The following is a 25,767-nucleotide window of genomic DNA, read 5'->3' on the forward strand; positions in this document are numbered from 1 at the left end:
TTGCTGTGATAAAGCAACTGTGGCCAAGAAACTTACAGAAGAAGGAGTTTGCATTGGCTTATGGCTCTAGAGGCGTAGAGTTCCCGTGGGGAGGAAACATGGGAGCAGAGAGTAAACATGGCAGCCAGAGCAGGAAGCTGGGAGCTCACAGCCTTTACCACAAGCACAAAGCAGAGAAAGCGAACTGGAAATGGCGAGCGTGGTTCTTAACCTGAGAGCCTGCCCTCGGTGACGTACTTCCTCCAGCAAGGCTGCCCACACCACCTAACAGCTCTACCAGCTGGGGCCAGGCATTCGCATGGAGACTGTGGAGGACATTCCTCATTCAAACCACTGCATATGCAGATAATCCCTGCCTAAATCCTTCACACGCAGGGCTGCATCTTTCTGCCAATGAGGTGTGTGAACACACAGGAATTGAAAGTATTGCATCTACTTTACTACGTTTTATTCAAGCGGAAGAAGAAAGCAGCCCATTTTCAACAAGCTCTGAATGTTAATGACCTCTCATGAATGCTCACATTCATTTGTTCTGTCATTTGTTATAATGAAAGAAGAGGAACCAGCAGGACGACTTTAGCATGACAGAAGAATGGGCAGGATGCAGTTAACTCTGTCCTGTCCTATTCACTGTCACAATGACCCCTGTGTATCAGTCTGGGCAGATGGAGTGAACCATGGCTTCCCCTAATGGGGGTGGAGATAAAAAAAAAGGCTGTAATCCTAAGGATATGACCTTTTTGTTTTTGTTTTTGAGACGTACTTTGTAGCCCTGGCTGGCCTGGAACTCATTTTGTAGAGTTCCAGACTGGCTTCGAACTCACAGAGATCTCACTGTCTCAGCCTCCCAAATGCTAGGACTAAAGGTATGCACCACCACACCCTGCTTCTAAGGATATGATTTTAAAAATTGTTTCCCTTTTGCGGTCACATCCTGATTTCCTTTCTTGTAATCTTTTTCTCTTTCTAAAATTAATTCTTTGAGCATGTTATATTTTTTTTAAATAATTCTTTGAGCACATCATACAGTGTGGTTTGATCGTATTCACTCCTCCCAAACTCATAGATCGAGCTATCCCCTCTCCCATCCCCTCCCCATCCCCCCATCCCCTCCCCATCCCCTCCCCCATCCCCTCCCCCATCCCCTCCCCCAACCTTTTGTCCCCTTTTCTTTTTAACAGTTGGTACTGCTATGACCTTCTGGAGAATGGCTAACTTCTCAATGGCCACATCTTTAAGAATGACTCTCACCATTACCTAGACATAGGACTTTATGCCCACCTCCCATGTCCACGCTGGGGTTTTACCTGCCTCGAGTCTTGTACATGCTGTGATAAATGCTATGCGTTTATACGTGCCAGTGCCCTTGGTGTGTTCAGAAAATACTGTTTCTTTGTAATCAGTCACTTTCTTATGCTCGTCCTTAACTAAGTTATACCTGGAAGAGCCACCAGCGTTCTTGTTAGCAAAGGAAAAATTAAAACCATCTACACACGTAAGAGAGTGTTGGCAACATAGTCTCCCAAGAACTAAGTGAGGGGTAGCTGCTTGCTGCCTCCCTGGCCTTCATTTGAAAAGAACAGTTGCGGGGCTCAGGGTACAACATTCCCCTTGTGCACATAGGGTCTGGGTTTGGTCCCCAGAAAGCAGGAACTAGTTGGAAAGAACTGTACTAAGTAGCGTTATAATCAGATGTCCTGCACCTAGGAAGCAAATGGCCTCTCTCTACAAACGTACATTTCCCCCACCTCTCCCTCTCCTTTCCCTTCTCTTCTTCTTCCTTTTAGAGAAATAGACCACCTGGGAAGACTTAAAATAATGAATCAGTAGTAGAACATTTGTGTCTCCTGGAGCTCTCTGATTGGCTGGCCTGGCTGGTCAGCAAGCCCCGGGAATCCACCTGTTCCAGCTCCATGGTGCTGGGCTTGCAGGAGTTGTGCTGGAACTCCAAGAATTTTATGTGGACGATGGGAATCCAAACTCGGGTCCTCATGCTTCCATAGCAGGCACTTCGTCAATTCCCTCAGACGAAATCTGTATTTTCTGTGAGACGATTTACGTTTTAAAAGACAAATAGAAGACAAAAAGTCGTCTATAGGATTCACACACTTTTAAAAATGCAGACATGCGTGTTGACAGGTGCTGCTCCATCCTTTAAAAATGTATCACAAACTTTCCAAGCACGTTGGCTACACCACGGTCTCCTGTTCTACCTTTGTGGTGCATGGTCTATGTTATTTATCTCCACAGGGGCATTTTTTGTTAGGAGAAGTAACAAAGATGTAAATTGTTCACTGGGAGATGGATTGATTCTAGAGCCAGTGATGATTATTGTCCATGGAGGTGACTGTGGTTTAGTTGTCCTCCCTCCAGAGACAATCAATAAGGTGGTCTTGCCAAGTGTCCTGGAGCAAAAGCTATCAAAGCTCCGTGTGCTGCAGGACTATTGTTTCCCTAAATATAGCCCCTTTGTGCGGCGGTCCAGGAAATCCAGTGGTAGAATGAAACAATGGAATCCTGCCCAGAAGCGTTTCTCAGTAGGCAACCCTTTGATAAAAGCAGACTGGCGAGGAAACGCCGCAATTGTTCTTAATCGGTAACCGTTTAAAGTGTTTATTGATAAATGGATAATATGTGGTAGGCTAGGGACAGGAAAGGTTCCTGCTCTTCTGTGATCCCTAAAGGAAGACGTGATGGGTGCACTGTGAGCGCCTAAGGAGTGACATCGAATTTGATCCCTTAATGCAGAATTCGGACTTTATTGTATACTGGTTCTGTCTCCAAAGTGCTGATGAGAAAGAAGATCAACACTACCTATGAACTGCATGTAAGCCTTTCTCCACGTCCCCTCTGGGTGTCCCCCACAGGGAGGCTAACCAGGCCTGGCCCCATGGCTCAACAGAACCTCACACCTAAATACATCGTAATTTTTACGTAAATTTCTTACAGTGTTGCAGTTGTACCATGTGTTGGCATCCCCAGTTGAAGGGGGATCTGTGTGCTTTATCTCCTTATGTTTGCTATTAAGTAAAGGCATCTCTGGTATCCATGGGGACAATTCTCAGATCTTGCTATTATAAGAGTCCACAAATGCTCAAGTCCCTTTAAAAATGGTACATGACTTCAAAGCCAGACAAAAGACTTTTTTTGTTCCTTTGTTTGTTTGTGGAAACGGGGTTTCTCTGTGTAACCCTGGCTGTCCTGGAACTCACTCTGTAGACCAGGCTGACCTCGAACTCAGATTTGCCTATCTCTGCCTCCCAAGTGCTGGGATTAAAGACATGTGCCACCACTGTCTATCAAGATAGAAGGCTTTGAACTTCATCCTTTTTCTGAATTGGAGACCCTCAAATACTTGGAGTATGTAAATACTGGGGCTTTTCTTCAGGAGACAAATTCTATGATTATGAATGGGAACAGCTAGAGCAGGGACAGGGGTGTGGTTTCCTCACCTGCAGATGATGAGAAATAGTCACTAGCTCTTAGGATTGTTTTGGAATTAGGTTAGATATTCATGTTAACTGTTAGAAATGCTGCCTGGCACACGAGTCTTCAAAAAAAAATGTAAGCTGTCAAAACTTCAGCATCCTAACCACAGAGGTGATTGAGCCCAGTCTGCCTCTGGGTACATGTGATAAATATCTCAGTTAGTTCTCCATCCTAACCACAGAGGTGATTGAGCCCAGTCTGCACTGAGTACATGTGATAAATATCTCAGTTAGTTCTCCATCCTAACCACAGAGGTGATTGAGCCCAGTCTGCACTGAGTACATGTGATAAATATCTCAGTTAGTTCTCCATCCTAACCACAGAGGTGATTGAGCCCAGTCTGCACTGAGTACATGTGATAAATATCTCAGTTAGTTCTCCATCCTAACCACAGAGGTGATTGAGCCCAGTCTGCACTGAGTACATGTGATAAATATCTCAGTTAGTTCTCCATCCTAACCACAGAGGTGATTGAGCCCAGTCTGTCTGGGTAGATGTGATAAATACCACAGTCAGTCCTCTGCTTGCAGAGCCCCTTGGTCCGTTGCTGGTGCACAGACGGTACTCACCGCCAGGCTTTGCTGACAGCACCTTGTTTCCGTCTCTCTCCTCCGGGTAGCTGTGCATTTGCGTCTTCTTTGCGCTAAGCATCATCACCGCCCGGGCAGAGCAGTGCCGTCCTTGACCTCCCCGCTGCCTCATTGCCTTCAGTCCTACTAAATTCTGCTCTGACTGCTGACGAGAAGTCTTCCTGAGCATGCTCTCTATAGGCTCAAATGAGTAGCAAGGAAGACCTATAGCCCTGAGAACTTTGTTGAAACAAATACACGAGCCCAAGTTTTCCAAGAAAAAAAAAAATTCAAGGTGGAAATTTCAAAAGAATACCAATGGGATGGACTGACTGCAAAATCTCACCAAACCTGCTCCCTACTTCTACAGCACAAGACCTTCCGGTGCCTTCTAGAACATGCATTGGGAAATTATGGGCTGTTTGTTTGTTTGTTTAGTTTCATTTTTTAGGATCATTTTGTATGTGTGAATTCGTATTTATGTTGGTGCTTGTGTGTATATGCACATGAACACATACGTACAATCATGTGAAATCCAGGTGGCATCTTCATATGTCATTCATCATAGGTGCTATCCAAAGAGGTGCTCTCAGTAGCCTGGAGCTTCAAAAGTAGGCTAGTGTAGCTAGCCACTGAGCTCCAGGCATCTATATGTCCCTGTGTCCCCACACCTGCGATGACAAGGAAGTGTCACCAAGCCTAGCTTTTTGGCATGCATACTGGATATTGAACTCACCCAAGATTAATTTCCGGGGTTGGGGATTTAGCTCAGTGGTAGAGCACTTGCCTAGCAAGCGCAAGGCCCTGGCTTCAGTCCTCAGCTCTGGAAAAAAAAAAAAAGATCAATTTCCATCTTTTGTTTTGGGTTAGATTTTGATCCATTAATCATCATTCACTGGATCCATTCATTTTTCAATGAATGTGCATATTTGATCAGCTTGAGTGTGTGCATGTGCGAATGCTCATGTGCATGCATGAGTGTGTGTGTGTGTGTGTGTGTGTTCGCACACATGTGTGTGCATGTGTCTGTGTGTGTGTAGACATCTATGCTTGTATATGGGCATATAAACCATTTGTAGGCTCCGGAGAGACCATAGCTTAAACAGCAGTCGAGGGGCAACACTCAGGTCTTCACAACAGCAGAGCGGTATGAGCAAAAGCAGCGTGCTTACCCTGAGAGGGCAAACCTCCTGTGTTCAGGGGAAACTAGACATGGTGTTGTGGGCAGGGCACCCACCACCCCCTATGGGATGGAGGCAGTCGTGCGGAGACGAATGCACATGGCAAGTGTTTGGAAAGAGAAACTAACAGACTGTTTTCCCTCCCCCTAGGTGTTTGAACACTGAGATTTTGCTTAACTGTGTCGGGTGCCCAGGGTCCCGAGCCTCGAAGGGCAGGGTCTGCAATCTTTGGGCTGATGGGTATCTTTTTCTCTCTGCCTTCCATCACTGAGAGTGCTGGAATTTCCCTGAGGCTGAGGCTTCTCTGCATCCTCTAGTGTGAACTAAAGGTTTGGCTTCATCTTTTCATGGTATGAGGAATGTAATTAGTCAAAATGTTTGAAAAGTGGAAATCCAAGGCACAGCACCCACGGCCACAATTACCTTTTAGCACATTTTCTTTATGCTTTTGTACTATACATTTTTATTTCTAAAGAACTGTAACTGTTGTGCATTCCACAGTACTCTGCCTCCTTAAAGTTTTACTTACAGTGTTGATTGATTAATATAATGCCAAAACTAGGTCTTCTAATGTAATCCACACTGAGAAGAAGCTAAGACCAAGGAGAGACACTGAGACCCCCAAAGCCTGGAAATGAAAGGAGGTATTTAAATTTATTATAAACTGCACCTCTTGGAGATCGTCTGTCCTTTACGGCAAACACATTTTTGGGGCTCATAAGCATTCTCTTGTGATTGATTAGTGATGAGTCATGCTGGCGGGGCAGGCTAACGATAAGGAAGCCACGCCTGGTGATCTCTGCAGTACTTGGTCTTTTTAAACAGGTCTGTACCATGAGATTCAATATGATTATGGTGTCGCTCTGGGAGGTTGTCCAGGGGCCACTGTGAACTCTGATAGTCACCAAACTCTGCCTTCTCAGGAGAAGCTCCACGTATTTGTGCACATATAATCGCTAATAAGTAAACATTCCCCAAAAAGGTCATTCAGAACTACTCAGTGAACAAACCTCGAAATAATTACAGTAGGCAGAATAAGCCAGATGTATGTACAATCTGAAAGTGAGCTCACAGAAGCCGAGAACAGTGCTCACTAGGGGCTTAGGAAGGGGGATGGGTAGAGCAGGAGACATTGATCAGAGGGTGAGACTTGTCCATCACCAGCTGGATAAATTCTGGAGATCAGTCTTCAGAGGTGACTATAGTGAATGACTGTTTACTTAAAGTTAGATAAGAAAGCAGATTTTAAATGTCCTCACCCCCAGCAACCATGGGTATTGGTGGGTATGTTGACCTGACTGTGGCGATTAATACAAAGTACATACATATATCACACCATCATTTCACAGATGTAAAATAGGTACAGTTTTAGATTTTTCCCCCAAGGGTCAGAAATAGGTTTAACTTGTTCTCCCTGAGGCTGAGGAGCGAGTAAGGACCCTCCACGGGGCCTCACATTACCACCTACCAAGCAAATGGTTGTGCGTCTCTTTCTTCTCACCTAACTGTCCACTAGATGCATGCTGCTCTTTGCTTTTTGAATCACAGATATTTTTGTTTATCACCAGAAGAGACAAGGATCATGAATGGAAACCATTTTGAGGAGTCCAAAAACGTTTAAGTCTTAGCCTTGAGTTCAAAGCTGTTGAGTACAGAGAATCCTCACTTAGCGGCAGCCATTAGGAGAATACACAAACACCACACAGCTTTCCATCAGCCCCAAAACCGTTTGGGCCAGCAGACACAGCCTCCCACACAGCCCTGAGAAAGTGGTGTGATGGTGATTTCTTTTCCGTCTTCTCCCGCATTACTTCTCCTCCAGGCCGTTCTTTTCACACGAGCCGTAGTGATGCACAGCCGAATTCACAAATGAGTACAACGGAAGTACAACAACAAACTCTCCTACAGCGTCACACTAGATTCCAGAAGGGTAAAGCTGATGCTGTTTAGTGTACATGCTCTCTGCGGTGATACTGCACTGCCTGGCTGAGTCCCGGGTTCTGCGCCACATTTTCCAAGGGATGGTAGCAGATGGAAGTAAATACAAAAGAAAGCAAGTGTCTTGAGGAGTAGTAATAGCATGAGGTGAGATGAGAAGCAAGGTCTAGTCTATGGAAGGTTCTTATAAATGGCGTATAATGACTCTCTGGTAGCACCCGAAGGACGGCTCTTTGTGAGAAGACATAGATTGGTCCTGCTGCATTCCCCATGGCAGATTGAAGGCCCCTGACTAGAAACTGTACAGAATAGCCTGGGCTTCTCCGTGAGAGACTATGGTCTGGGAAGGCAGAGGAGAAATTGGTCTTACAGGAAAGCTAAATGATGCTTAATCAGCTGGACTAGAAGATGTTTAGTGTCTCTTCCAAATCCCAGATCCACAAACTGCTCAGGACAGGTGCAGTGCACAGATGGATTTGACCCGAGCCAGAAAGAGCCTCATGTAATTAACGTGTCCCATGACTGTCCGCAAGTCTGACTGGTAATCAAACTAGAGTATAGTCATGATAATGTTTCCGAAGGCAATAGGGTGTTTTTAAAAAAATTATTTTATGCGTATGAGTGTTTTGCCTGCATCTGTGTATGTGTACCATGTGTGTGCAGTGCCTATGGAGGTCAGAAGAGGGCATCAGATCCCCTGGAATTTGAGTCACAATGATTGTGAATTGCCACGTCCGTGCTGGGAACCACACTTCAGTCTTCAGTAAGAGCAGCCAGTGTTCTTAACTGCTGAACTGTCTCTCCAACCCAAGGATGGCACTAAATTTTAACTGATGAGCCTCCTGGATGGGAGGGGAGGGGACCTCTGGCCCATGAAAGAACTGAGCCAAATCAGTTTTAGTTTGGTTGAATATGGGTCATGGCACCAAGCCAGGACAGACAAGATCACTGGCCATCTGAATTAGAACTGATGATTCCCAGGGCCTCTGCAACCTCATTCAGGGTGAATTAACCCGTGGCCATGCACAGTACTGAAACCGTAAGAGTACCTGATCTCAAAATGGGAGCCATGGTCTGAAGCTGGAGATCCAGTATGATGCCTGTCACCAAGGGCTGTGCTCATAGCTGTGAGCGTTGGCAACACTGGCTTGCAGGCACTTAGCATTAAGCTTGTAGTGCTCACAGACTGGGAGGGCCATTGGCACAGATAGAGGTAGGCACACACATCACAGATAGTGCCCTCCCTCCACAGGAAGGCTCTAACATCCACCCGCAACCTATGGGTTCATATGATTTCAAAAGCAGCCTTTTAAATCAGTTCTGTACTTCCTCCGCCTGCCACCTGTATCTCAGACATTCCCCTGCTTGGCAGCCTTCCCTGGGCTCCCTCCACACAGAAGGCCTGAAGAGGAGGCTGGAATGTGTGTGAAGGAGTAGAAGGAGCAGCAGACAGACGCAAGCACTTCCTGGCTCCTGCCATGTGTGTGCAGGATTCCACTGGGTGCCAGTCTGGGATCATGGATCAAGGGATGAGGGCATTTTGAACATCCCAAGTTTCGTTTAGAGAGTCACATGTCAAGGTTTTGACTGCATCTGGAAGACTTGCCTTGAGAGTGGCTCCCACAGCACAGGCCGAGCAACTGTCCTTGGCCTTGAAGTAAGCAGAAAGCAGAGGACAAGGACATGGGGACACCCGGAAAGAAATCATTCCACCCCAATCTAGTCTGGTGAGCCAGGGCGTTTGCCGAAGTCCTTACAGGTCGGTGGGTATGAGGTTCCTTAAAGGCGCACACAGCTGCATCACTAAGACGCCCAGCCTAGCTTGGCTGACTCACACTGGGGCACCCCTGGAGCTCCCTGCACAGGCTGCAGGCAGCTCTGCCTGTCCCAGTGGGAGGATGTGCCCCCCCCAACCACTGCTGCTGCTGAGGTCACTTTAATGGACTTTGAGAATCTGTAACAGTCTGAATTTCCTGAGCCTTGTAAATGTATTTTGCTCCCAGAGTCTTATGAGTCTGCTTAATTCCTCCTGTGAGGAAATGTTTCAATTCAGTGGAAACAGTTGCATAACAGATTCGTCACAGATGGGACCGGGTTGTGTGGGCACAATCACTGCTTCCCTTTGAGCTGAGGCTAGGTTCTCAGTCACGGCTCCTAAGAGGTCCCATGTCCATCAACAGTCAAGTGTTCTGGACTCTGACTTATTGCTATAGGATGCACAGATCTCAATCTCAGTGGGATTCGACCCATCCCATGCTTGTATTTCTATTTACACATCCCAGGAGTGCATACCAATAAGGAAGTCTATAATGATTTTCAACATATTCCCAACATTCTATCACCTAATGATTTCTCCAGCATTTTTTACAGTGTGGGACTTTGCCTTTCCTGTTCCTAGTGAGTAATAATAGAAAGGGTTAAAATGCCATCAGCTTGGAGACACACAGTGGCTCTGCCTGCACTTGGTTGTGGCCTGGGCCATTACTTCACCTCTATGGGTCTCTACCTCCTTTTCCATAAAATACGGTACCTCACAAGCTGATGAGGAGATTTGTTAAAAACAGGAACTGTACATGGTAGAGGCCTGGCGTGCGGTAGGTACCCAAGATGGTTGGTTAGTCGGCTCAGTTATCTTTGCTTCTTTTTTCCGTCCTTTTTGTTTTAATCTACATCTGCCTGTTCTGTGTCTGAAACAGTGAGCAAAGACTGATCTAGATTGGCAAAGAGGAAAAATCAAGCGAAACTAGAAACCAACACCACAGATTCTTCCCCATTTTTAAAGGCGTTAGAATGGAAGTAAGGGTCAGCCATGAAAGATCCTCTTGCATTTGTGTCTCTCCTCCTTTCCTTCCCTCCCTCAGTCTTTAGTTCTCCGCTTACTTGCTCGCCAGAGTAGAGTGGCCATTGTCCCCATGATGTGCAGGGTGGACAAGCCAGAAAGTCAACAGTAACTTTAAAGAGAACAGAGCTGCCCACCACGGTTGGGCTTTTCCCCACCAGGACCACGGGAGGAAGGCAATCCATGAGCAAAGGTTTCATGACGATGGCAATAAGTTACCGCAAAGCAAGTTCTCAGTGATCTCACCCATCTGCTTTAAACCTGACAAAACCACGGTGGGCAGTTGGCGGGATTAACAGACACTGCCTGGACTCTAATATAAGAATTAGGGGGCTTGCATATGGCGTAGGGGAGACGGGGCTCTTGGCCTTGGATGTGCTTGGCTGCCTTTTGTGATACCAGGCCTTTGTTCTAAGTTGCATCTCTTTCAATCAAGAATCCAACCCACCCACCCCTGTCAAATTCAGTTTTTGTTCTTTGTCGCCCATCTATACAATGTTGTTTTCATGTTCGTGTGCTTACATGTCAAATCATACATAGTTACAATCTTGATGTTTTCAGAGCAAGACTGTCTAGGCTCTTTTCAAAGCACATTCCTCATTATACGAACAAGGAGACAGGACAACATGCCACAATTTTTCCCCCGGTAACTATAGTGCTTCTGAGGAAGAATCATTGCATGAATTAAAAAAAAAGTAGCCAAGAAAGCAACTAAGTACAGTTTTGGTGCTTGGGATGTCCAGCCTTTAAGACTGTAAAATTCCTGCCTTTACTTAGCTTCTTGGATCACCTACAGTATTCCTAAACATCATGTCCTTCTTTCTCTCTTCCTCCACACTTCCTCCACACCCTCACTCACGCCAGTGAAAGGTGATAACGTCCCAGATCTGGCTTGATGCCTCTGGTCAAGCCGAAAGCACAGGCCCCAAGTAGCCGACAGTAGCATCTCAGCCCCACAGCAGTAGGAGCATCTGGCAATATGTTAGAATTTAACCTTTCCACTGCTCAGGCCCAGGCTACGGATAGACCAAGCTTCACATACCTCTCCCCTTCTACAAAGGATGTGGGAGAGCAAGAATCTTTAGACCCACATACCAATACAAAGCCCACGATCTGATTCTTTTCTACCTGAAAACTATCTTTGTCTTTTTTCGCATAGTCATCACGTGAGGCTTATTCACTATTGCCATGAGAGTTCGTTATAAAATTAGGTCAGCAAAAATTTCCACAAAGAAAGGCACTAAATGCTGATGAGCAACATGGGGCAATCAAAATAACAAGAAGGTCTTAACTGGGGTCTTGTTAGACTTCTAAAGACTTATTTATGTGTATGCCTGTGTGCCTGAGGGCGTGCATGTGCAGCACATAAGTGCAGTACCCACAGACACCCAAAGAGGACGTGGGATGCCTGGAACTGGAATTGGAGGCAGTGGATGGAGAATCGCCTTGTGGGTGCTGGGGACCCAAACCAGGTTCTTCACCACTAAAAACCATCTCTCCAGCTCCCTGTTGCACTTTAAACTGAAAGTTTCCTGTTGGTAGCTAGGCTGCTTTTCATTCTGATTCAGCCAAAAGCGAGAACATGTCCATGTGCTTCTCAACCCAAAGAACTTCATTCATCAGTTCCCAGCTTAGAATTTGATATGTTTTCTGTGGGCTTTTTTTTTCCTTTTGAGGTCAAACACTTCTAAAGAGAAAAAAAATGGGGAGGAGAGATTCTGATGACTCTCATGTTGTTCCTTAGATATGGTCACACTGAGGAGCAGTTTCTGTATCCACACTCTCTGGTTCCCAGCCTGTGAGCATGTGGGTATCGAACTCTCCTGCAGAGAGAGCTCTTCCCGGTGTCCCAGAATCCCAGGACTCCATTTCTGTCTTTGGGGATTCAGTTTTTTGTTTTGTTTTGTTTTTTGTTTGTTTTTGTTTTGTTTTTTAAAGCCTATCCAATATCTCTGCCTGTTTGCTACATCACTCCAGTCAGAAATACTATTGTTGACTAGCATTGGGTTTGTGTTTCTCTTTTTTCTTTTTTAAATCGAGACCTCCTTCCCATAAGTCTTTACAAGCATTCCCCGTGGCTCAGCAGGTTGTCCGTAGTCTTTGCAAGGATACCTGCAGCCTGTGTGGTGATTCTTGGCAGCTTCAATGTGACCCATACTTTGCATTTGTTTCATGGTGATTTAAAAACTGGGGAAAGAGACAAATTAAGGGAGCGTGGCTGGGTGCTCAGTAAACAACCCTGCACAGGTTTCTTTAGCTGTTATCTGTGAGAGTCCTTGATGCTCACATGGTGGTCCAGAGGGTCTTTATTTACCTCTGATTTCAACATAGGATTAAAAAGTTTGTTTTTTTCTTTGGAAACGTTTTATTTTATTAATTCCGTTGTAATGAAGGCTAACATTTTATACCCAGTGACGCGTGCTTATTTGAAATGATTTATTTAAGACGTGTAACACAGCTACCCCTACCCCCAACCCCTTTTTTTTTAAACCTAGTTGCCGCTGGAAGCCGATACACTTTCTCTAACTTTCACGACCTGGAAGGGTTCCTATGCCAGGGCTGGTTCGGCCCCTCTTGGATTCTCAGTGCCTCTCTCCTCTCTCTGCTCTGGGGTGTAGGGTCTTGGTCAGCCCCAGGCGCTTCCAATCCTCTATTTGCGTTGAGCCCAGTGAGAAGAAGGATCTGCTGGTGCAGCTTCTCGGCCGGGTCGGGGCTGACGATCACGCCCAGTCCCTTCTCCGCGCGCTTTGATTGGCTCCCGAGGTCACGTGAGGGACCCGGAGGGTTGGAATTCTGACTTGTGGCTTTTGGCACTCCTTTTTCTGTTTAAAAATCGCTGGGTCTGTGGCTGTCTCCTGGGGCTTGGTGCCTTTGACCGAGGCTGGAGACAGCTGCGAACAGCCACGGGCAGCTGAGGTGGCCGTGGGAGCTCCCCCGAGATGTTCAGCCAGGTGCCCAGGACCCCGGCTGCAGGCTGCTACTATCTAAATCCCATGACACCTGAGAGCCAGGAGATGTACTTGCGATTGGATCAGACTGCCAGGCGCTCTCCCTACAGGATGAGCCGGATCCTAGCACGCCATCACCTAGTGACTAAAATTCAGCAAGGTGAGTTGCGGGGCACTGCCAGGGTGCCACTCATTTCGGTTGGCTCTGTCGTGTGCTGCTTACAAAGTTATTGTTCGCACTGAACACCGCACGGATTCCTATGCCACGCTGCGGGGCACTGTTCCAGATAACTTTAGACTCCAGTTATAAGCCGTCTGTGACAGCACTGAGCGCCGCAGAACTCACAAAAGTGTTTCCCAGTTGGACACGAATCATGAATTCCAAATCCTCTGTGTGTCAACAGAACAAATGGGAAAGGTTTACTCAGTGTGTGTGTGTGTGTGTGTTGGGTAGCTTTTCTGCAAGTAAACGCATACTCTGGTCACATTTTAAAAGTGGACACTTGTTTATTTAATTAAGGAGGGACCAGAGGGCCAGGGACTAATGTCCACCCTGCCTGGAGTTTATAGGACGTCTTCACTGAAGGGAACAGTGGGAATAGAATCTGTGCTGAAGGCCACTGGGCTGACAGCTTGAATTACATTCTTTTCCTGCCCGTGTGTTTGTGTGGATAGTCACCACTGATTTGTTGATACTGTTTTCTTGCTAAAGGATAAATGTGACTCTTCACCTCAAAGCAGAGCCTGTGACTACACACACTTAGCACTGGCCTCCTAAGGCAAAGGGACAGTACCGATGATAGGCAGTTAGGTGATCCTTTTTAATTCTCAAAGGGGGGGGACCCTTGTACCCCGAACATTAATAAAACTCATGTTTTGTTTTGTTTAAAGGCTTATAGCTTAAAACATGCTCTGTACGGCATAGAATCCAAAGGAAGCCCCTGAGCTAGTGACCATTTTAAAAGACAGACACATCCGGATCCACAGTCAGTACATAGTCACTGCCTACTGACAACAAACCTAACTAAATCATTCCGTTGGCCCCACCAGGAATTTCAACAGCAATTATGAAAATGGAGTTCCCACTTAAATACATGTATTTGAGACTATATTGAATTTTAGAGGGGAAGCTAAGGTCTGCAATCTTAAAGGATCTCACTTGTAATGTCTCCAAGAGGAACAATACATATTCCAGCCGGCGGCATCTAATGAGATTGTTTCCTTGGGAATGGGCATTTGTTTGCGAAGGTTCAGGAACTGGCTATGTGTGAAGGATACTGGTGCCGCATACCATTCTGATTGCAGGAAGGATATTAAGTCACTCCATGAACTCTGTGTGCAAGTCTCACTTGAATAGAAACAAAAGTATTCCCTGTGGCTTGATTTAAAAATATATTTAGCTGAGAATAAGAACCAGCTCCGTATTTGATTTAGAAACTTCTTACGGTGGGGGCATATTAGGTATATTTTCTGTTGGACATTGGGACTTAGTAAGCAATGTGAATCTGTCATCTGCAGGCTGGGCCAATCTCTCCTTATCATATTAGAAATAGCCTGTCTTTCCAATCCTCTTTATATGTATTGTCGGTCATTGATTTATGTTCTCTTGGGATGATGGTTATTTTTCGTGAATTACCATCGAAAGTGGATCATTCTTACATATGGCACTATAACCTTGTCTGTGTTTTATTTTTGAATAATTAGAAAATTTGAGGCGCCTCCTTGTTTTATACGGGGTAATGGAAAGATTGAAGCCAAGGGATTCCTAAAGGTTAAAAGCAACAGTTAGGAAACAGGAAAGAATTCCCACCCTCTAGTGATTCAGAATCATGATGGGTTAATAGACAATATTTAGTGAGCAGATACAAAGTGATTTTTTTTTTATCAGATTTACCATACTGGTAGATTGTGATTCTTCTCACAGCACATGTTATTAATGGAGCATTTGCGACGTATCAGGATGTGAGAGCTGTGAATGCTGACTTACTTTTCTCTCAAAAAAGTTCTAATCGTTTGGTACCATTGTAGACCGATTGTAAAGATGAGAAAACAGGCGCCTGATGCTTAGAGTCTCACAGTGGAGCTGGCATTTGAGACTCGTGCTCTTCAATGCACTACACTCTGTGTGTGTGTGTGTGTGTGTGTGTGTGTGTGTGTGTGTGTGTGTGTGTGATGAATGTTAGATAAAATGCTGGACCTATGGTTGGGTTTTGGGTTCTGTCGTACACCAGAGATCTCATAACTAGAGCAAGGAGTCCATTACAGAATCCCAGCTGGCGACTCACTGTGTGATTCCAGTTAGGTTTTACTTCTGTCGTGGGAGCAATGTGCTAAGAGTTTGGGTCCGTTCGGATGGTTAGTACGCAGATTACTAACAACCTTTAATCATTCCATTAAAGTAGAGTTCATATAAAATTAATGTATTATATTTGTATATCAACATCTTAAAATGACAGTCACGGCAGCAAAATTTCAGGATCTTGCTTTAGATCTTTCAAAGAAACTTTTCACTTATTAATATCATTTGCGGCACCACGATTATGATTTCTTGTGGCTGGGGGGGAGAGTACAGAGAGGAGCAAGTTGCTCTCTGATGACCTCATTCTAGTGAGCTAATCATTGAATGGCATGGGCATGATTCAACGGCAGATACGCTCATGGGGAGAGAAAACAAGGGAGAGAAATAATGGAACCCTTTGATGATGCCTGAGACCAGAGCTGTTACCAGAATTGTTCCCTGAACCCGAGATGAATCGAGGCTTGCTTGTCTTAGGGTGTACTCCAAAACATGCACACATCATTTCTCTAGCCTCTTATACAACTGCTCTGTCGTTAATTCCAGTTAAAAAGAGAGAGGTTTACAACAGAGTGCTGGACAGCAGAGCGAGAGCCCGCCGGAAGTCACGTTGCTCTGATGGTCCCCCTCTCCAACTCGCACTTGCTTGACTCACTCTGGAAATCGTCGTGGCAGAAAGAGAAAGGAGGTGACAGTGGTCCTCACCAGGCCCTCACTAGCTGTTTCCTTCACTAGGAAGGCACCGTGGAGAGAGAACAGAAGATGTGGGTGTGAGGTATAGTTAGGCCATGGCAAGAAAGAACTGGATGTTTCCCAATGTTATCATAGTAAAATACACACAACCTAAACAGCAGCCGCTTTAGAGTGTGTTGAATGGCCGTCCTCATCGTGTCTGCGGCCACTGTTACTGCCCATCTCTTTACATCTTGCTGAAACCGAAATTCTCAGGACGGCTGTCAAACACTAGCTTCTCTCCTGCCTCCCATCAGCCCCTGCCTAACACTGTCTTGCTTTTCTCGGAATTCCAGTATTTTCACCAGATTTGTCTCCTTCCGAATGCTGGGTAGTATTCCATTGTATGTCTATACCATACTTCCTTTTTAAAAACGCAGTTACCATAATTGGTGTGCTGTAGGAGAGCTGGCCTTCCAATGTCGTTATTTTAGTATATCAAAAAACCATCATCTTTTCATACACACACACCCTACTTGCAAAAGCCAAATCCAAGCAGATCCATAAATGTGATTATTTTTGAAGAAATCTATCATGCTTTTTATTTGAAATTCTCAAAAACCATCATGATATGACCCAGATTTCAGTAAAATCTACCTACAAATGAAAAAAGAGGCAGGGATCCAGGCTCTGTTTCAACACTGTCCATCTATATGATAGCAGTTTCCAGGATATCACTGGGCCTTTGCTTGTGAGTGAGCAATGTGGACAGATTATGACTTGTTCTAGAATTCTCTGTAGTCATATCAGTAATTCTTTGACTGCAAATAGAGAAAGCTGAGGGACTTAAATACAACTTGAGAACAACCACAAAGGAGTCACTGTATCTCTGCCGTCTGTGGGGTCACGGGTCTCTGCCGTCTGTGGAGGCTTCTCTGCTGTCTGTGGAGTCATGGCATCTCTGTCGTCTGTAATCAACCAGCACTTCTAATTTTTCTGTTTTCTGAAGAAAGCAGTAAAGCGAATTCAGATTTTTGATTTGCTCTTGCTACTAGCTTCTCGTGTGATTTCGGGGAAGTCACAACTCCCCTGAAATTTCTTTCAGACAGCAAGGATTGGATTAAGCTCTCGGTAAAGTCCCTTCATGTCTGAAGTTGGAGAATCCGTGTTCTCAGGTATCCCTCGAGAAAAGGACGACTCTTAGTCCAGTTTCCCTTATTGTGTTGCTCAGCATCCACTTGCTTATGTCTGATCCATGTGCTTTTGTTATTTATGTCCTAAGACCGTAAGAATGTGCAGTCTGTGTTCTATTTAAATGTTGTAATTACTATAATTATAGAGGAACTTTTTTTCCTCAGGGGTCCTGGCCTTAATGTGACATTGTTGTCATGTCCAGCTGATATCAGGGGTGTGGAGAGTAGAGAATGTCTGTGTGTGCTCTTGGGCTCACCACAAGATTTCTATGCTTGATAAGAACAGAGAATTCAGAAAATCTCACTGCCAGGGAAAGTAGCGGACGTTGGGCTTTCGTTTTTCCTTGACGTTTAATCTAAGATGAATTTAAACAGACACAGTGACTGCCTTGAACTTAGCTAAAGTGGCGCATGCTCAGTCCCCAGCTAAATCAAGCGGGTGTGAGTGGCATATTTTCTTGCCCTCATTACTCTGTCAAATGGCATCTTGGGAATTTGCCCAACCTAAGTGGTGAGCACTGCCCGTCCCCGATGAGTGAGGACCCTCACCCACCACACCCCGACTGGACAGTGTCAGCCTAAATTAAACCATCATTTGTTCCCCTGAAATATTTGGCCCTCTCTGAATCACAGAGTGACTGTGACGCAAAGGAACAAAGGAAGCACAGAGAACAGGCTAGGAGCCCGACCATCGCCCTCGTCCATCCGTCCATGTTGCCCAAGCTTCTTGAAAAAGAGAGCGTGGCAATTGGCATAAGTCACATTTTCTAAATCAGAGTCTGTTTCTCTTGAGTGGGGCTTGCTGGAGGGCCTGTACAGAGAGGGTACTATTTAACCACAGTTACAGGAAAACAGGCTAGTGGCTTAGCCACACAACTGCTCCCAGTGTTTAGAACTTGACTACCTAGTAGAAAGAACAATGTGAAGGTCAACAAGTGTACCCCAGAAAGAAGTTAGAGAAAGAGAGATATGCTTATGAACATAAAGGCCATGTGTCCATAGCCCCAGGTTGCTGCTCCTCCTTGCTCTGCTTCTATAAACACAGCCTAGCTTCAAGCAGTTCTCAAGTCTGCATTCTGTGGCAGTACTTTAAGGAAGAGGGGATTCATTTTCTCATCTCCACACATCTCCTACCCGCCACCCCGCCCCCCGTCAACTGTACTTTAATTTCTAGTCAAATCTATGACTAGTGTGGCCGGCTCTTACACATTGAGAATCCTCCTTTTTCTGGGTAACTTAATTACAGGCAAGACAGGAGCACCGATCACCCTCCCAGCTCAGCAGCTCAACATGGGTCATCCTAGCAAATGTCAATGGATGATCCAAAACAGCTAAGCTGCCAAAGAGCAAATGGCAAGGGAACTTTAGAAAATCTTGCCTAGAAAAGGGGGACGATGTGGGTGGGGGTTTAAAAGAGAAATGTCATTAACCAGGATATATTCTGCCTCTGCATTTAGGTATGAGGATACAACAAAGAATATGCAAAAAGACAAAGCCAGCCATGAGTCACATGCCAGATATTTGGGTAAAATAGAGATCATTTAAAAATCATGTGCCATTTGCCTGGGGGCATCAGGAACATGAGGTGGGTGGGGAAAGGTCCCGCATGTTAGTTAGGCATAGTCTGTAGAAGAAGATAGGATCATGAGGGAAAATAAAAATTCTGACAGAAAGAAAAATGCTGGTTAATTTGTAAGAGAAAATCAAGAAGCCTTATTACGTGGAAGTATAAAATACACAAGGTCCGAAATAGCTGTTAAAAATGGGCCGCAAATTGGACTTGAACTTTCCAGTGTCTAAGAAAGAAACATAGAGGAGAACAGAGTCAAGGGATGCTGTGCCAGGCCCATAAGGTAAAAACGTGTACCATAGCTTCTCATGGGACTTGATGTTTGGAAGAATTTCCTACGACAACTGCATCTGAGAGGAACTTCCACTGGCAGGTGACTCCAATGGATCATTTATTTCCTTGAAAATTTTATTTTGGATATATTTTATTTTATGTGTGTGTGTGCTTTGCCTGCGTGTATGTCTGTGCACCACATGTGGTGCCTGGTGCCTGTGGAGGTCAGGAGAGGTCACTGGATTCTCTGGAACTATAGCTGAGGTCTGTTGGGAGCCACCATGCAGGTGCTGGGAACTGAGCCCAGATGCTCTGCAAGAGGAACAAGTGCTCTTAACCACTGGGCCACCTCTCCAGCCCCATCATTTATTCCCTTTACCTGGCGGTGGGCTTAGGGCCACCACAACAAGTTATAACTTGATAGAAGTATCTGGAGAGGGGTGAATGGATGAGACAGCGGTTAGGCACAGTCTTCTGACTTAATTTAAAAGGAATATGGAGACCATGTAAAAACAGTGTTCCCAGGTCTGTGCTGGAGGGCAGGAGTCCCATTAGATGGGTATTCCAGCGGCAACTGTTTCTGCAGTTAAGTAATTTGGGAAACGATGCATCTTTTTTCCTTTCTTGAAAATTCGTACACCTCGAAGACTCAGAGAAACTCGGCTGCAGAAAGCAGTTTGTTTAAACTGCCGTTCTTTGTTAGGAAACCACTTTGCACCAGATACCAGAGAGTCTGGTTGGAAAACGGGTTGAAGACAATGCGTGTCCTGCAGTCTGTTCAGCTAATTCTCTTCATATTTCTGGCATGGATCCGGCAGTACCTAGTTAGAAGTTTTGTATTGTTTTGTTTTGTTTCTTTGAAGGGTGACATTGCAAGATTCTGTTTTTTAAAAATAGCCAATTCCACAACTTTTACATTTTTGTCCATTACATTTTTTCATATAGTATATTTTGATCATATTCTTTGCCTTCCCTAAACTCGTCCTAGCTTCTCCCCCACCTGGCACTACCCACTCAACTTCATTTACTCTCTTTAAAACAAGTGAACGAACAAAGGAAGCAGAAGAAAAGGAAACTCAAAACAGACAAACTAAAAAAGAGAAAGACAGAAAAGAAAATTCAACTAGGTAGAGGCAAGCTAGCCATCCTTTTTTTTTTTCTTCCTTAAATTAAAACAATGAAATGCAGGTTCTATTCTGAGTAGACAGCCCTGCTCATGTGTTGAACAGATAATTGAGAGTGTATTTGAGCAGTTATTAATGACCACAACAGTATAACCAGTCCCAGAGAAGCCTAAACCTACGGTCTAACTAAAGTCTTGGATGAGTTCTGAAGGGGTCTGGCATTTCTGTAGCTAACTGAAGATGTTCTAGGATTGCCTGGAAGTTGAATCCTCACCCCCAGGGAAGCAGCGAGTGGCCCTTCCGAAGCATCCAACTCACCCTGGCTCTAGGTGAGGATTCGCTGAAACCCAGGCCCTATGGGGTTGGGTGGTACCTATCACTTTCTCAGTTGATGGCCCAGAAATCTCTTTGGTTCCAATGAGTGGATGGTGTCCGGCCCTTCATGATCCCGAAGCTCTGTTGTGTAAAGGAGAAGAAATTACTCTCTGTATGCAGAAGAAAGGGAACTGGGCAGAATGTAGACAATTTTAATCAGTAAAATCTATTGAACTGAGTTTATCATTTCTGGGAAGTGTGAATTCCCAGAAAGCTTCCAGATACGTTCTTAGGATATTTTCCTCTGCTGGCAAAGACGTAGCATTTGAACATTTGCAGGATGCACCATCCTTTTTTAACAGATATTCACAATATATCAAAACTCTACAAAGGAACGCATGCAATATCTTCCCAGCTAACCTGGTGCTCTTTCATAAAGTCATATCAGACTACAAAGTCTCTGCAGAGAGAGACCATCTGGGGTAGAACACATCACCGGGAAGATTTATGCACCCATATTTGAAGAGACATAAATCCCCCCCAAACTTAGCATCTAAAGGAATTCAAGTAAGAACTTGGGGTGAAAAATGACTTTAAAGATGCAGAGTATGCTACTGCTGTTAGATGAAGGAAATCAATGGGAATAAATCCAAACTATCTGGCCATACTGACAAATGATTCCTCGTAAAGTACAGGAATCCATTTTAAAGATTCTCACGGAGGCAGAGCTGCCCGAAATAGAAATGATTTGCGTTCCTCCACCTGTCAAACAGTCTGAGGAACACTACAGTGAAATTACGTACAGCGGGATTGGCCAGTTACCACGGGCCTGACTCATGCCGGTGTTTTGAAGTGTGGAAAAACCACACATATGGATGGTAGGAGCCTTTGATTCAGTGTTGGGTTTCTGTAAGTGAGCAGTTGCCCTTCACCTACAAAATAACATGCTAGGGAAAGCTTGAATAGCCATAAAGTCATGTTTTCCTCAGAAAATTTTACTATTGTGGAATTATTTACAGTATTTCAAGTTCTGTAAGATTCAAGAAAGAATGTCAAACCCAGCAGTGGTTTCCAATACGCATCCGAATAAAACGGCTTTTAAATTTTTGTTTTGTTTTATGTATATTAGTGTGGCGCCTCATGCATGTGTTTGTAGTATGTGTATGCTGGGCCAATGGAGGCCAGAAGACCGCGTTGGTTCCCCCTGAGACCAGAGCCACGGATAGTTGTGAGCCACATGGGTGCTGGGAAAGAGAACCCATATCCTCTTCAAGAGCAGCAAGTTCTTAGGAGAGAAACTTAAGGAGCCCACCCGACACTTTGAGGGACACAGACTATTTCCTATTATATGCACTTCTCAAAATAGACAATGAAACCTGTTAAAAGCCCTCGACAGCAGGACTTCTGTAAACTGTGTGTGGTGATTATCCCGTTCATGGTCGTCAAAATGCCTCCCTCACCATGGATGTCCTGGGTCAGAGGGCCTGTGAACCTCCTTTCCCGCAAACTCGGTGACCTGTTGTGCTCTAGGCCTGTGGTCTGTGGCAGACAAAGCTGCTTAGGCGTTTTTTATGGCTGGCATCCTAGAAGAAGACTGAGGAGAACCTTGGCAAGAAGCAGGGGAGTCAGCCCTGCCTCACACGAGTCCTGAGGATGATTTGCTCTCATGGGGGCGCCTCTGCTGCTCTCCCATCCATTCAGTGGGACCACCCAAACTTTCGAAACCTACAGTCTGGAGCCCCCGCAGGCCTTTGTGGTTATGTACCTTGAGGTGAATCTCTCGTCCTGAACCTCCCCAGCAGGGTGGCCTGGATGAAGTTTCTGAAGAGTTGGGGTGGGCAGAGTGAAGCTCTGTAACTGCAGCTGAGTTATTAAAAGGATTAAATGAGGGATATAATTAATGGCAGAACATAGTGCCTGATGCATACTAGATGTCTGATATAAGAAAGTAGATATCGAGCCTCCATGTACTTAAGACCTGTCAAGTTACGGTCAAAGAATGTGCCATGTTTACTGGAGCAGTCGTACATAATGCCATGTGTGTCCTCAAAAAGTGTTTGTCCCCAATTTTGAGTTATAAAACAAGAATTTGGTGGTCTTTCTTCCTTCCTTCCGTTCTTTCTTCCCTTTTCTTTTCTCTTTTTTTAAACTATAGGGAAAACTATTGCCCCTCCCAACTGTAGTTTTCTTTGGTTAGTAATGACACTCTCCGTTGCTCTGAACTGGCCTGAAATGATTAGTGCAGGCCAGGTTTCACCTCCTCTAGACAACAGCAAAGCCCAGGGGCCGTCTCTCCTGGGTAGTAACAGAGGCATTACGTGATACCAAGTATCCCTGACTCTTGATGTCACATGTGACAAGTTCTAAGCCTGGGAGAGGACTGAAACCTCAGGAATGGTGCTGTGCTAGAGTGAAGGTCTGGGGGGTAAGTGGTTGGAGGAGAGATGTCAATCAAGGCCTGGGAGAAGGAAGATTCATCAGTAACAGCGAGATGTTGTGCCTGGGACATCTGGGGGGAAATTGCAGCGTTTTTTAATAAGGATCTTTTAATTCGTTCCTATTGATGCCCCTCCAGAGCATATGGTGTTGGCAGTAGGAAACTCACCCAGCCTGGACAAGGGGTGGCGTGAGTAAGTCACCCGAGGCTTCTGGATCTAAATCTCCTCTTCCACGACACAAACTGTCAACAGATCCCTCGGTGACTGGTGTTGGGGAAAGGTATGCACGTGGACTGATAACCAAGGGAGTCATATAAACTTACAGACCATGCTGATGCTGCTAATGGGCTGTGTTTGTTTGGGAATGGGAGGGAGGGCTGCTGTATCCAAGTACCACAGACTGGGTCACTTAGACAATAGAAGTTTGTTCTCTCATCATTCTGGAGTCTAGAAATTTGTGAGCAAAGTGTTGGGAAGTTGGTACCTTCTTGGGTCTCTCATCTTCTAGATGACCTTCTCCTACCTCGGCCTTCACAATTCATCCCCGTGTATGTCTGTATTCTAATCCTGTCTTGTTAAGACAATAGTCGAATGGGGTCAGAGTCTACTGTCCCCTCATTTCATGCCCACTGTCTCCGGTGAGAGTCACACTGTGATGAACTTGTGACATCAGCATACAAATCTCAGGAACATGGGATTCAGACCGTAACACTGACCAAGTCGACATTTCCCGCTTGTGTCCATTACATTAACAGATAGCAGAAAGGTCGTTTGTGCCGTGTGTCTGTCAGACTCTGCCACCAGCTGCTTCCGTCTTTTTCATCATTCAACACGCAGAGCCATGGGGAGGGCATTTCACATGCACTGAGCACCCCAACGCACAGACTGGAAATCTAAGGCTCACTGAGCACAAGTGGAAATTCCCCACCTGACCTCAGGATGTGGTCAGTGGCCGTTCACTGGGAACACTGGATGAGCTTGCTCTCTGGCCTAAGAGACATAAATGAACCTCGTGTGCGAAAGCTGAGGCTCCATCCCCAAAGAGATCCCCTCATGCATATGTAAATATTTCAAAACCTGCCAAACAAATGGAAATCGGAGACACTCCTAGGCCTACAGTTTTCAGAAGAGGGTCCTGGAAAGAGTGACCACAGACTGAAAGACTCAATCTTAAACACCTCCTTGAACCCCTCCTTCCAAATCAGTGTGACTTCCTGAACGGATGTTAATTTCAGGTTTTCAGTTTTACAGGAACTTCCCAATCCCGAGTATTCATGTAGAGGAACATTCTGGGGGAGAACACGCAAAAATGAACATAAGCTTTGCTTTTAAAACGCATTTCTTTTTGTTAGTTTTAAGGCTAGCGTGAGAAGCGGTAGGCTTCAGCACGGCGACTGCTCACGTCTGCGTGGTTATGCTTGGCTGTCGTCCCCTCCCCCACTGTCCGCAGCTCTGCCCCTTTCCCATGTCCCCCCCGTTTTCCTTCTTCTTCCCAGTTAGGTCCCCCTTCTGCTGTCTGATCAAATGGATTCCATCGCCCTCTCTGTGTCTCGCCTCCCTGAAAATCTGGTTCCCTTCTCCCGTGGGCTGCTCCGTAGTGTCAACTGATACATCCAAACACACATGCACATACATACACACATACTTGCACCTGCACACAAGTACACACGCATGTGCACACATACATACACATACAAACACACATTCACATATGTGGACATACACATATTTACATTGTCTCTCTTTCGCACACACACACACACACACACACACACACACATGCTGTCTTAGTCAGGGTCACTATTGCTGTGATTAAACACCATGACCAAAGCAGCCTGGGGAGGAAAGGGTTTATTCAGCTTACCCCTCCACATCACTGTTTATCACTGAGGGAAGTCAGGACAGGAACCCAAACAGGGCAGGAACCTGGAGGCAGGAGCTGATGCAGAGGCCATGGAGGGGTGCTGCTCACTGGCTTGCTCCTCATATCTTGCTCACCCTGCTTTCTTATAGAATCCAGGACCACCAGCCCAGGGATGGCCGCACTCCCTATAGACCCTCCCCTATAGATCACTAATGAAGAAAATGCCCTACAGGCTTACCTACAGCCCAGTCTTAGGGAGGCCTCTTCTCAGTTGAGGCTCCCTCCCCTCTGATGACTCTAGCTCGTGTCAAGTTGACATAAAACTAACAAGCACATAAACTCACACGCACACTTCTAATCTAGGTACCACCTATAAGGGAAAACAATATTTTTCTGATTCTGACTTCCTTTGCTTATTTGGAGTGATTTTCAGTTTCATCTATTTGCTTGCAAATGTCTCAATTTCATTTTTTGTTACAGCTGAATGAAAGTCTATGGTGTGTGTGTATTGGGCTTTCACTATCCATTCATTTATCGATGGATATCTAGGTTAGTTTTTTTTCCCCCATGGCTGTTTTGAACAGTACAGCATTAAGCATGGATGTGAAGCATCTCTGCTGTATGATAACTCTGAGTCCTTTGGGTAGATACCCAAGTGGTACATGACTATATAGTCACATGGTAGTTCTAGTTGTATTTCCTGCAAGGCTCTCCAAATGATTTACACAGTGACCACACAATCTTACCTTCCTGCCAGTGCTAAGTCAGGGTTTGCCTTTCCCCACGTGTCCAAAAGCATTCTTGTCGTTTGTTTGTGACATTTGTGGTCATTGTTGGCGACAGCCGGTCTCCTTGGACTTAGATGGAATCTCAGAGCAGTTTTGGTTTGCCTATCCTTGGTGGTTGAGGATGTTGAATATTTCTCCAGTTGTTATTGGCCATTCATATCTCTTTTAAGAACTGCTGTTTGGTTCGCCAGCTCGTCTATTGATTGGGTGGTTTGGAGATTTTTGCTGTGTGATTTTTGCAGTTCTTTCTAGACCCTAGATATCGATCCC

The 25,767-nt window shown here is 45.3% G+C and overlaps 1 protein-coding gene across 4 annotated transcripts in view; it reads left to right on the forward strand.

Moving 5' to 3' along the window:
• Stard13 (StAR related lipid transfer domain containing 13) overlaps positions 1–25,767 on the forward strand; it is a 214,641-nt gene that overhangs the window by 33,184 nt on the left and 155,690 nt on the right. The window contains exon 1 of one of the 4 annotated variants that reach the window (XM_016005786.3): positions 12,812–13,124. The exons of 2 other annotated variants lie outside the window; for them this stretch is intronic. In XM_016005786.3, coding sequence (XP_015861272.1) covers positions 12,956–13,124 — 169 coding nt within the window. In that variant the 5' untranslated portion in view covers positions 12,812–12,955. Of the gene's footprint in view, positions 1–12,811; positions 13,125–25,767 lie in introns of those variants that run through there. One more of the 4 variants, XM_016005787.3, reaches the window with a different exon arrangement.

Source organism: Peromyscus maniculatus, chromosome 23, assembly GCF_049852395.1.
Source record: "Peromyscus maniculatus bairdii isolate BWxNUB_F1_BW_parent chromosome 23, HU_Pman_BW_mat_3.1, whole genome shotgun sequence".
Classification (NCBI taxonomy): domain Eukaryota; kingdom Metazoa; phylum Chordata; class Mammalia; order Rodentia; family Cricetidae; genus Peromyscus; species Peromyscus maniculatus.